Here is a 12,647-nt window from a genome sequence, read left to right on the forward strand (position 1 = left end):
ATAATGGATGGATAATGGATGGATGATAGATGGGTGATAGATGGATGGATGGATGCATGGATGCATGGATGCATGGATGCATGGATGGATGGATGATAGACGAATGATAGATTGATGGATGAGAAATGAATAATGGGTGGATGGATGGATGATAGATGGATGGATGATAGATGGATGGATGATAGATGGATGGATGGACGAATGGATGGATAGATGATAGATGGATGGATGGATAGATGGACGGATGGATGGATGGATGGATAATAGATGGATGGATGATAGATGGACAGATGGACAGATGGAAGGATGGATGGATGGATGATAGATGGATAGATGGACGGATGGAAGAATGGATGGATGGATGACAGATAGATGGATAGATGGATGGAAGGAGGATGGATGGATGATAGATGGATAGATAGAAGGATGGATGGATGGATGATAGATAGATAGATAGATGAAATTGACAGTAGTATTAGATATTAGGATATCAATGGAATCTTGGAAAGGGTTCACCTACTTTTCCTTTTTTTGCGCCCGCGCCGAGTCTTTTTCTTGGCGGCCGCCCCCGAGGTGTCACACAGCACAGAGGCACTGAGGATGCTGATGTCATCAAAGTCAGACTCCTCCAGGAAGTCCTCCTCGCTCTAAAAAAACACAAGTTTAAAGACACAGTACGGTACAGTACAGAGCGCCACGGCTGGCGTGGACGAGCGAGGCTCACCGAGGACGCCTTCTTCTTTTTCCCACTTTGGCCTGACTTGGATTTGGTCTTCTTCGGCTTCACTTTCTTCTTCCCGTCTTTCACAGTCTTGCACCTCTTTCGAACTCCAGGCCCTTGATACAAACACGGACGGCATAGCTGAGCATCAATACACCATCATTGTGTCCACCTACACGATCCAATAGGAATTGAACCACATCCCAAAGAGAGCAGTTTCTACTATTGTGATGTGACTGCTATGGGTCTAACCTTTCCCCTCTTTGGTTTTGGCTTTTTTGACGGGCCCAAGCTGAGCGCTCAGCTGACCGACAGAGGTGGGCGGTGCCACGGTAACTGTTTCCACAGCGGCAGCCACGGCGGCTGCCACGGCGGTTGCAGAGGCGCCTTTGAAGGGGTTGTTGGCGCTGAACTCTCGCCACTTGGCCCCTAGCACGGTCATCATCTTGGACATGGGAATCTTGGGATTCTTCTTAGCAATGAGAGGCCTGGAGAGGAGAAAGGAGAGGTCAGCATAGATATCATAAATCATCTTCTATAGTTTTCCTTGATACCTTATGAACAATACGAAGCTTATATGTCAATAATATAATTCATTTATTCATTTTCTAGCTGGTAGCCAGCCAATCACAGAGCACATATAGACAAACAACCATTCACACTCACATTCATACCTATGGACAATTTGGAGTCGCCAATTAACCTAGCATGTTTTTGGAATGTGGGAGGAAACCGGAGTACCCGGAGAAAACCCACGCATGCACGGGGAGAACATGCAAACTCCACCACAGAGATGGCCGAGAGTGGAATTGAACCCTGGTCTCCTAGCTGTGAGGTATGCGCGCTAACCACTCGACCGCTGTGCAGCCCTAATAATATAATAATATACATTTGTTGGCTTTCGGGTCGCAGGGGTGCTGGAGCCTATCCCAGCTGTCTTCGGGCGAGACGCAGGGTACACCCTGGACTGGTGGCCAGCCAATCACAGGGCACATATAGACAAACAACCATTCACACTCACATTCATACCTATGGACAATTTGGAGTCGCCAATTAACCTAGCATGTTTTTGGAATGTGGGAGGAAACCGGAGTACCCGGAGAAAACTCACGCATGCACGGGGAGAACATGCAAACTCCACACAGAGATGGCCGAGAGTGGAATTGAACCTTGGCGTCCTAGCTGTGAGGTCTGCACGCTAACCACTCGACACCGTGCAGCCCCAATAATATAATAATATACATTTGTTGGCGTTCAGGCTTTAGTAGTCCTGACAGTATTCCTATATGGAAGAAGCATCGTTTGCCCCCCCACTCCACTACATATAAGAACTCTTACCTGAGGAACTGGCTGAAAGCTTTGTAGTTGGTGATGGTCTTGTAGTCGTCCTCGGTGAAGCCGTACTGAACGTCCTCCAGTCCCCACTCGAGCATCAACTGACTGGACGATTTGGGTTCCTGTGTGGCGCATGTACACTTTGATCAAACTTCATTGAGTTTTTCTCTCGTGTTTATCACATTCTGGGTCCGGGTGAAAGGGGCGGTACACCCTGGACTGGTTGCCAGTCACTCAGAGGGAACATATAAAACAAACAGGCAATGACCCCTATATGGAATATACAGTCCCCAATGCCCCTCTATGTTTTCGGATGGCAGAACGTTTTGAACAGTATTCATTGACCTAAGGCAGGGGTCTCAAACACGTGGGCCCGCAGGACACTAGTTTGAGGCCCCCGCCTTGATGTGAAAGTTTAATGTGGCCCGCGCAAGTTTGATATGGATGCTGTATGGTATCATGTACCCAGAAAAAAATTATTACGTTTAATGTTCATGTTAAAGGTTAAATAACTGTTAATAGTTATCCTCCCTATCTGTGTGGAAGTGGTAAGTTTTTGGTTATTTAAGTTTAAAGGAAATAACGTGAAGGCTGCCATTTAGGTCGCTAGCTCTCTAGTTTGCGAGTTAGCATTTGTCTCGAGACCCTGCAGTTGCGCAATATGTTGTAAATAAAAAGAGTATAAATGTGACTATAGTCGTGTTTTGTCATGTCTACAGGGCTCTAATAATGCTTTGTTCATTTTAATCTGAAAAAAATAATTTGTCTACCCACCAACTATATGTGGTTTCTTAAGTTTTTATTATTTGCCGTTTTATTATTATTATTATTATTATATTTATTTATTTATTACTGATTAATTGATTTTCTTTATTCTTGATTTATTTATTTTTCATCTTATTTTGTGTAGAAAAATAAAAAGTAAGATATTTGAGAACAGTGGAATGTTTTATCAGAGCTTTTATTGTAGAAAATTGGAACCAAAGCGAATTTTTTTTTTTTTTTTTAATACATGCGTTTTTTTTGTTTTTTTTTGTTTTTTTGGGGGAAAAAACCTGATGCGGCCCAGTCTCACCCAGACCCGAGCTCCAGTGGCCCCCAAGTAAATTGAGTTTGAGACCCCTGATCTAAGGTGATGATGAAACACTCACTTTCATGCTTCCATCGTCGTCATCATCATCATCATCTTCCTCATCTCGCTTCTTCTTCCTGGGCTTCCTTTCCTTCTTCTCCTTTGGTTTCTTCTTCTTCTTCTTGCTGGAGCTAAACATGCTGCTCTCGCTCTCGGAGCCTCTCTCTGCAGCGCGGTCATCCTCCACTTCGGACATCCTGTCCTGCTCGCTGTCCATGTTTGCTGGGATCCCTCCCTGAGGCATGCGGAGGGACATGGGACAATGTCAATTTTTAATAATGATGTATATGTTCTATCATATGTATGATGCTATATACAAAAGTATTAAGACACCATGAGGTTTGTTGTTGTTGTTTTTTTACATTTCTCCATCTTATTCTATGCTGTTGGTGTTTTGCAGGCTTTGTGCATAATACAGGCACACATTTAGCATAATGCTAACAAAGCTAGTGGTGTTATACTATAAACAAATGCAGTCAAAGCATGACAGATAACATCTCTGTCAGATGGCTGCATGATTTAACACTGGTATAGTGTTTAACTATGTGTGTGTGTGTGTGTGTCAGTGTGTGAGCGCATTGCCCAACCCTTACTGTGTGTGAGATTGTGTATTAGTGTTGCATTCATGCATTTCTATGCAAAACAGAATATGTCTGTTTTTCTGTCCTTCGTCATCTAAATGCAGTTTTAGTCCCGCCTTTTTTGCATGTGTACATTTTGAACCCTTGCAAAGTGTGTGTGTGTGTGTGTGTGCAGCCTGTTGCTTCCAACCACAAAAGCACACACACACACACACACACACACACACACAAACTTGCGGGTGTTTTCACTCTGTGGCGCAGTGGAAAGGCTTGCATTGCCGCAGCGCCCACCAACCCTACCAGCAGCCTGGCAGTGTTGCTATGGCGACCACATTTGAGCAGTCTCTCTCTCTCTCTCTCTCTTCCTACTTTTGCTGTCATTCTCATTGCACTCCCCCACCCACCCCCGCCCCGCCCCCCACCCACCACCACCACCACACAACCTCACCACTGTTCATTTTTGCTCACCCCCCCCCCCTGTTCACACACACAAACCCACCATTTAATTTTCTTCTCTCACTCCTTTGCTTATTTTCACCACACACACACTTGTGCACATACAGAACACAAACACACTCACACACAAACACACACACACACACATCGGCAGCTAATAGAACAGCGCCATCCAATCACACACCTCTGCATAACGAGCTTGCGCTCCAGCACCCGCCGTCTAGACAAATCTCATTTATGCATAAGGACAAAAAGAAGGAGGTGGGGAGTGAATTGAACAGTGTAAATGGTTTGGGGGGGGGGGGGGGGGTGCTGCAGTGGTGAGGCTGCTGAGAGCAACAAGCCAGAGATGGAGGAGAGCCACACATGGCGGGGGCCAAAGAGGACAAAGAGGATGACCGGCCCCCTCGGAGGGAGGAGAATCAGATAACTGCTGATAACCTAATCAAATTAGATGCTCCTGTCTAATGGTTCTGCCTTGGGGGGGGGGGGGGGGGGGGGACTGCACGGCGCACAAGACTGTCAATGAGCACACAAGGGAATATTAGAGTTGACTAAAAACACTCTTTGTCATCAACTGTAAAAATCAAGGCAGATGCTGATGCTCATAGCTCATAACATCTCATAGCTCTACAGTGTGCAATATTAAGGTTCTAAATGCAATATATTAAGTTCTATGTGAAGTAGTTACTATGGTACCCATTATGTCATTGTATGGTCATAACACCTTGTACTTCGGTACGAGGTACATTATTTAAAAAAAAACAACAAAAAAAAACATTAAACTGTATTATGGAAAGCAGGAAGTGAACAAATGTAACAGTTACTGATTGTAAAAGTACCAGATGGAAGGGTAGAATTTAATAAGCTTTGCTTCTTCCTACTCCTTTTGGACATGTGGAACTGTGAACTGATTATGTGATGCATTCAATTGTAATCTGATGCATGTTCAAATGAAATTAAACCATTACCATTTCTATAATGCCTCATATTAACTCACTAGCAATATCTCATAGTGTATAGACTGGTCATATATTTCATCTCGCTTCATATTATCTGCATACTATATTTGTATATAACTCTGGGTAAAACTGCTGATTTTGTTAATATTGGGTTGTTTATATTGTTTATTTTTTTTATATTGTGTATTTTGTACTGCTTAACTGATTTGCATTGCTGTGCAATGTAAATTCCCCCACTGAGGGACGAACAAAGACATATCTTATCTTATACTGTACTGCAGTTACTTTTTATACTGTACTGCGATTGTCTAAATAAAGGTTAATTTATTTCAAACCAAGAAGGGAGGTGATGTGGAAAATTTGGGGGAAAAGGGTAAGGAATGCTTGCACATTTAATGTTCATATCAATGGATAAGTAAATAATGGAAACGTACCTCCTTTTTCCGTTTTTTCATTTTAGGCACTTTGCCCTCTGTCATCTTTTTTTTACTCTTCTTCTTTTTTTGCTGTTTGAGGGAGTCGTCGTCCGAGAAGAAGCTGCCGATGGACGCCAGAGGAAGCGTGGCGCACACATCCTCCTCATCTGGACGCACAGAAACACACAGAAATATAAACATACCACATGAACTGGCTAGTTGATGATCAACAGGTGGAATGAGGTAGGTTTTATTCTAAACACGTTGGCGAGAATCCACATAAACCACTTCCTATGATGAATATTTTTTCAAACCTCATATCTGACTGAGATACTGTATAATGTTACACCAAGTTTAATCCAGATCTGATCCAAATTGTGTCTTTAACAGCCATTTCAAGTAAACAAAATCCATGTTTAGATATGTGCCCCTTCAACACACTTTGGACACCGCAGTCTTAAAAGTTGAAATTTAGAGTTTTGGAAAAATATGACTCAAAAGTCAAACAAGTTCAATCACCACAATGAATATGAATATGAGACTGGAGTCAGTCACCAGTGCATTCATTCATTCATTTTCTACCGTTTATCCTCACGAGGGTCGCGGGGGTGCTGGAGCCTATCCCAGCTGTCTTCGGGCGAGAGGCGGGGTACACCCTGGACTGGTCGCCAGCCAATCACAGGGCACATATAGACAAACAACCATTCACACTCACATTCAATTTGTAGTCGCCAATTAACCTAGCATGTTTTTGGAATGTGTGAGGAAACCGGAGTATCCGGAGAAAACCCACGCATGCACGGGGAGAACATGCAAACTCCACACAGAGATGGCCGAAGGTGGGATTGAACTCTGGTTCCCTAGCTGTGAGGTCTGCTAACCACTTGACCATTGTGCAGTCCATCGCCAGTGCAATTAAAAAAAAAGACCACAGCTGAGAGTAATGGATTGCTAAACGGTGGACTCAGACCTGCCGAGTGTATCCCAGCTGCTGGTTGTCAGGTACAAACTGCTGAGCCCAGTAGTCCACTTCAGTGATGTCACAGAGACCTGAGTGTCCCAGTCCAAATACATCATGACGAGAAAGAGCCACGATGAAGACTAAACACACACACACTCGCTGACTGACTGGTTGGACTGATGCCATGAATAATGCAGAAGTCGGATGCCAAAATTCACCCTGCAGGCCACCAGACCGGAGGGGAGTGATTCCTGGCTGGAGTCGTCAAACAGACCAAAACAAACGCTAGCAGGCGGTAACCACAGACACAAACACATGTACATTTATCCTAATGATAAAAAAGGGACAAATGATTTCAGCCTACGAGGTTAGAATGTAAAGGTGCCATGAAATACTGTATTTTGCACACATCAATTTTAAGGTGCTTTTAAGTGACTTTGAAATAGAATGTTTAACAATCGGTGGTCTCTTTAAGAGATAGCGTATGACAGCGGCGTCATTTAGCACCTTCACCACCCGCCATGCCTTCGCTGACATCCTCTGCCACTCTAAATGGCCCATGACCCTCAGGGAATCATCTTTCTGCTTGCTGAGTGCACTGAGCAGCGTCAGGCCGAGCCGGGCTCTGTTAGTCACGAGACCGAGACTTCATGAGGCTAACAAGGCATGTACAGCCGAGACGGATGACAGACTATCTTTTGACCTTCCTGGCTGAGGAAACGACCCTTAACAGCCGGGGGGAGATTCATGAGCGACACCACAGTGGAAAATCTGTCTAACGAGATACTAAGGAAAAATAATAAGATGATACCAAGTATTAGTCAATTATAAATTAGTTTAAAAAAAAATATATATATATATATATATATAATTATTTCATTATTTTTATTTGTATTATTTTATTATTTTATTTTTTATTTTCTAATTTTTTTATTATTAATTATATATAAATTATACATTTTATATATTATACATATAAATTATATAAATATATATTATATTGTTTTTATTATTTTATTAATTTTATTTTTTATTATTACTATATATAAATTTTATATATTATATATAATTATAATAATATATTATTTATTGTAATATATTATTAAATACTACATAATATATGAATGATTACAATAATAATAGGATAAGAAAAGGTACATTTTAGTGCAGGAAGGCCACATTTTGACCCTGAAAGCCATTATTTATATTTCCAATGTTTCCTATAAGGATTCCAAACACATCAGACTGTCCAAGAACAGATTGTGTTTGACCTTAGAGGCTCCCAGAGGCCACTGCCTCTCATAGAAACACTACATTGCAGCATTAAAAGTACACTTTGAATGCAGTGCAACTCTGCGGCAAATACAAATGTAAAAAAAAAAAAAAGATTTTCATACACAGGCAGCTGGATTAAAATGGTGTCAACTTTCACAGAGACGATCCAAAAATAGACGCCGTTTCCAATGAAGGGGTGGGGGGGACGCTTTATGGCTTGTGACAGTTTTCAACTCTCTGGGTAAAAAAAAAAAAAAAAATCTTTTAAAAGCAATTAAAAGCAAAAAAAAAAAAAAAGGCCAGGCAATTAACATGAAGGCCTAATTTTGAAGTCAACAACGACTATGAATAAATTAATTAAAGATTGTTAGCGACTAGTGCTGAATGTCAATGTGAGACTTCAGACTGCTAGCTAACTACAGTATGAGACTCATTCATTCATTTTCTACCGCTTATCCTCACGGGATGCGGGGTACACCCTGGACTGGTGGCCAGCCAATCACAGGGCACATATAGACAAACAACCATTCACACTCACATTCATACCTATGGACAATTTGGAGTCGCTAATTAACCTAGCATGTTTTTGGAATGTGGGAGGAAACCGGAGTACCCGGAGAAAAACCCGGGGAGAACATGCAAACTCCACGCCGACGGTGGAATTGAACTCGGGTCTCTGAGCTGTGAGGCCCGCATGCCAACCACTCTGCACCGTGCAGCCCCAGTATGACACTATTTTCAGCAATTATAAATAAGTGGCTGATTTCCCATTATAGTATATTAATAGCTTTAATAATAATTATAATAATAATTATAATAAATAAATAATAGTTTTTAGTAAGCACTAGTGGGAACACGCCGCTTTGTCTAGCTTTAATGCTCATGATGCTCATTGGTACTAGCGTATGTGCGATCAGGTAAAGGTACGCGATATCATGAGGTTTCTGCATTCGGAAATGAGTTGAGACGGTTTTCAGAAAGTTAGCTCTAATTCCTTATATGGGCATGCCTGGTACAAACTGTACACCTGCCCAACTCTCCACTCTGCTGTACTGTTTTGTCTTTGGAGTGTGACCAATCACAGCGGAGTGGTTGTGCCCGGAGGCGGGCTATGTGATATGCAATAAATTAAAATAGACCGTTTTGGAAAGGCAAGCTGGAATAGGTGCAGATTCTGGAAGATCTAGATAGCAATCTGTGCGGGTTATTGTTTCCAACTGCTCTATAGGAGTCCACAACTCAATAGAAGGGGCTGAAAATTAGCATAATAGGTCCCGTTGAAGACAGTGATGCTATAACAGGGGTCTCCAAGAGGTGGCTGGTAAGTTAGCAGTAGCTCACCAGCAGTAATTCATTTGCAACATTCTCTGTTCATGTTCTGCTGGTTGTTGACAAAATTTAATGAAAAAAATAATACATTAATAAGTCATGCATATTGTTATTTGTCATAATAAAAGAGCGGGGTGGCAGTCCGCCCTCCCATGCAGCCCACCACCGCAGCTTCAAAAAAACAACAACACAAGACTAGCATAGCAATGTGAGCTACAGTGCTAACATTACAGTCGCATTTTGAACAGCAGAAAAATTTGCTGAAGAAAAATTTGAGTGACGGATAATTGTTAAAGCTCTAGGCTTTATTTGAAGATGTGTAGCGAAGCCTGTTTTTTTTAACACCTTTATGAAGCGGTGGGCGGGCTAGGTCAGACATGGTATCACTATCCATGAGGAAGCCAACAGGTGGGGGAGACGTTTGATTTTTCACAAATTTTGTGCTCATAAACAGGCTCACAAAACTGTTAAAACATTACTAAAAAGTATATTTTATGAATGTTAAATGGCTTATTCAAACATTGCCAGTACAGTTGATGAAGGTTTTATAATTCACTTTACATTATCCCCTATGGGGAAAAAAAACATTGTTTATAAATTCAAACTACTTTAAAGTCAACATATTGGGTTCTAATTTGGAGGTTCCACGGTGCTGTTGTGATGGTTTGTAATGTGTATCAGTGCAATAAAGGGGAAATGTGGTATATCTGCACATAAAAAGGAAGCCATGAGGAGGTTTTGATGCTGACCGGACCCAACTCGGGACAGTGTTTTTGTTTTTTCCTTTCACAAAGCCTGCAGTTTTTCATCATCCACGAGTGGAAATAATAAAAAAAACACGCCCCTTAGAATAATAGCATGACTGTGCTTTTCTACAGCCTCCTCCTCTTCCTCGGACAGCATTGAAAGCGACGCTAAATAAGATGAAGGACACCCCGCCCCCCCCCCACCCCCACCCCCCAACCCCCGTCCCTCCTCCTCACCTGGCATCTCGTCTTCAAAATCCATGTCGTCCTGCGCCTCGTCTTCATTGCTCAGCGACCCCGGCATCTTTATCTCATCGCCCTCCCTCCTCCTTCTTCTCCTCCTCCTCCCCCTCCAAAAAAGCCCCCTTTCGGGCTGACAATGGTGAAAGTTAACCCTCCACACGCCGTCGCAGCAGCAGTAACAGCAGCGGCAGCCGAGCTCCTTTCTTCACGAATCCGCAGCAGCTGTGGAAGGACAAGAAAAAGAAAAATGTTGATGATGCCGCACATTGGAAGTCGTCACTGTGTGATGATGTCTATCCGGGGCTCCCAGTCTGACAAATAAGACAAAAAAAATGGAGCACACATGCTCAGATTGTGACGTCTGGTCTGTTGCCATGACGATACATCCCATAATTTCAGCCACAACTAGTTAGTCATGCACGCCTTGGTTACCACTTGTGCTAGTAGTGTGGAGACAAGTAAGCGACGCACACACATACACGCGCGCGCGCGCGCAAGGACACAAACAAAAACACGCCACGTGCCACTGGATGAAGCTTTCCCGCCAGACGACCGCATAATTGACAGGGAAACTTCTTTGCTGCAAACCCCCTCCCGCACACGAGCGCACGCGCACCCACACACACACACACACACACACACAACCCTGTAACCAATGAAGGCTAACAGACGCATATGTATGTTTAAATACAATACAATAACAGTAGCTTTGTTTTTCCAAAGTCCAAAGAGTCAGGCTGCCTGGTTGTCATGGTTACCACAGCGTCAACACACTCACACACACATACATAGAACAGAAGCACACAAAATCACACAAAAAACACCCATTGCAGGATCTCAATATTCAGCTAGTCTTACATTTTACAAACAATAAAAAAATAAAATTATTAATTAAATTGTTTATTAATTATTAAATATTATTATTAAATTATTGAAATATAAATACCAAAAAAAATTAATATTGTATCCCAAAAAGCTAATTTACTAATAAATCTAATTCATTTTTGAACAAATGCATTGTAACTTGTATGTACAAAAAATCACATTAAAGTATGAATATCCTGAAAATATCACCAACTTCTATTTTCACCAAAACTGGATATCATTTGTGTGAAGTACATTTTTGAGGCATGCAATGTCTTGCATGTCACATGCAAAATTTGTTTTTAGGTTTAACTTGAAAGTAAATACGCCAAAAATGTCACTTTTAAGTAGAAATGTTTCTGTTTTTAATGCTCAAGAAATGTTTTTAAGGAGTGTCAACTCATTTAACAACCATGACACCCGTTGAATATTTAGCTTGTTTGGTTCCTTTTTTATGGTATTATGTTTCTTGATATATTCATTCATTCATTCATTTTCTTCCGCTTTTTCCTCACGTGGGTCACAGGGGTGCTGGAGCCTATCCCAGCTGTCTTTGGGCGAGAGGTGGGGTACACCCTGGACTGGTGGCCAGCCAATCACAGGGCACATATAGACAAACAACCATTCACACTCACATTCATACCTATGGACAATTTGGAGTCGCCAATTAACCTAGCATGTTTTTGGAATGTGGGAGGAAACCGGAGTACCCGGAGAAAACCCACGCATGCACGAGGAGAACATGCAAACTCCACACAGAGATGGCCGTGGGTGGAATTGAACTCGGGTCTCCTCGCTGTGAGGCCTGCGTGCTAACCACTCACGCACCGTGCAGCTGTTAAAGGAATTTATAAATGAAATTGGTACCATATGGCATCAATGAAAAAAGCCATATAAAGTACTGTGTAATGTTTTTACAAATACATACTGAAGCCTAATTTAAAGAAAAAAGGATGCCATCTCCATAATGGTAATGGTTTAATTTCATTTAAACATGCATCAGATTACAATTGAATGCATCCCATAATCAGTTCACAGTTCCACATGTCCAAAAGGAGTAGGAAGAGGGAAAGACCTCCATCTGGTACTTTTACAATCAGTAATTGCTACATTTGTTCACTTCCTGCTTTCCAAAATACAGTTTAATTTTTTTTTGTTTTTTTTTTTAAATAATATACCTCATACCGAAGTAATAATTGATGTCATCTGAGTGGCAGTCGGTAAAATACTCACTGCACACATTAATGAACCAAAATCCAAAACACAACAACAACATAAAACATTACCAACATAAATGACTAGCTATATAATACCATAATATAACCAATAGCCAAGACATTAAAAAGTACCTTTTCAGCCAACGTTCTTCAAGGCATCTTGCTCATGTCTTTAAAGACCGACATCCCTCAGGTCTGATTCCCCCGGTCGCCTGGCGAACATCCGTTTTGTTGTGTGCATTTGCAGCAGTTTTTGTAGGGATTGCATGTATTTTTTTGTCATTTGCATCATTTTTCTTTTGAATTTGCATTGTGGTTTTGGGGTCAGTCCTTTGTTGTTTGGCCATATCCGCCTCTCTAATAAACAGTAGCCCGTGACAGACTCCATGTGTTGCTCTTCAGATGTCAT

At 41.8% G+C, this 12,647-nt stretch overlaps 1 protein-coding gene across 6 annotated transcripts in view; it reads right to left on the minus strand.

The window, feature by feature from the left end:
• Window positions 1-12,641, minus strand: part of chd5 (chromodomain helicase DNA binding protein 5) — a 31,501-nt gene extending 18,860 nt beyond the window's left edge. For 5 of the 6 annotated variants that reach the window (XM_078798773.1, XM_058054768.2, XM_078798772.1 and 2 more), the window contains exons 1-7: window positions 10,152-10,698; window positions 5,622-5,770; window positions 3,208-3,423; window positions 2,060-2,178; window positions 974-1,209; window positions 725-837; window positions 521-647 (exon numbers count right to left, since the gene is read on the minus strand). In XM_078798773.1, the coding sequence (XP_078654899.1) occupies window positions 521-647; window positions 725-837; window positions 974-1,209; window positions 2,060-2,178; window positions 3,208-3,423; window positions 5,622-5,770; window positions 10,152-10,218 (1,027 nt within the window). In that variant the 5' untranslated portion in view covers window positions 10,219-10,698. Of the gene's footprint in view, window positions 1-520; window positions 648-724; window positions 838-973; window positions 1,210-2,059; window positions 2,179-3,207; window positions 3,424-5,621; window positions 5,771-10,151; window positions 10,699-12,370 lie in introns of those variants that run through there. The other variant, XM_078798769.1, reaches the window with a different exon arrangement.
• Between the last annotated feature and the right edge of the window lie 6 nt (window positions 12,642-12,647).

The sequence above is a fragment of the Doryrhamphus excisus genome, linkage group LG18 (genome assembly GCF_037039965.1).
Source record: "Doryrhamphus excisus strain RoL-2023G ecotype Guam linkage group LG18, RoL_Dexc_Guam_v1.1, whole genome shotgun sequence".
Taxonomy (NCBI): domain Eukaryota; kingdom Metazoa; phylum Chordata; class Actinopteri; order Syngnathiformes; family Syngnathidae; genus Doryrhamphus; species Doryrhamphus excisus.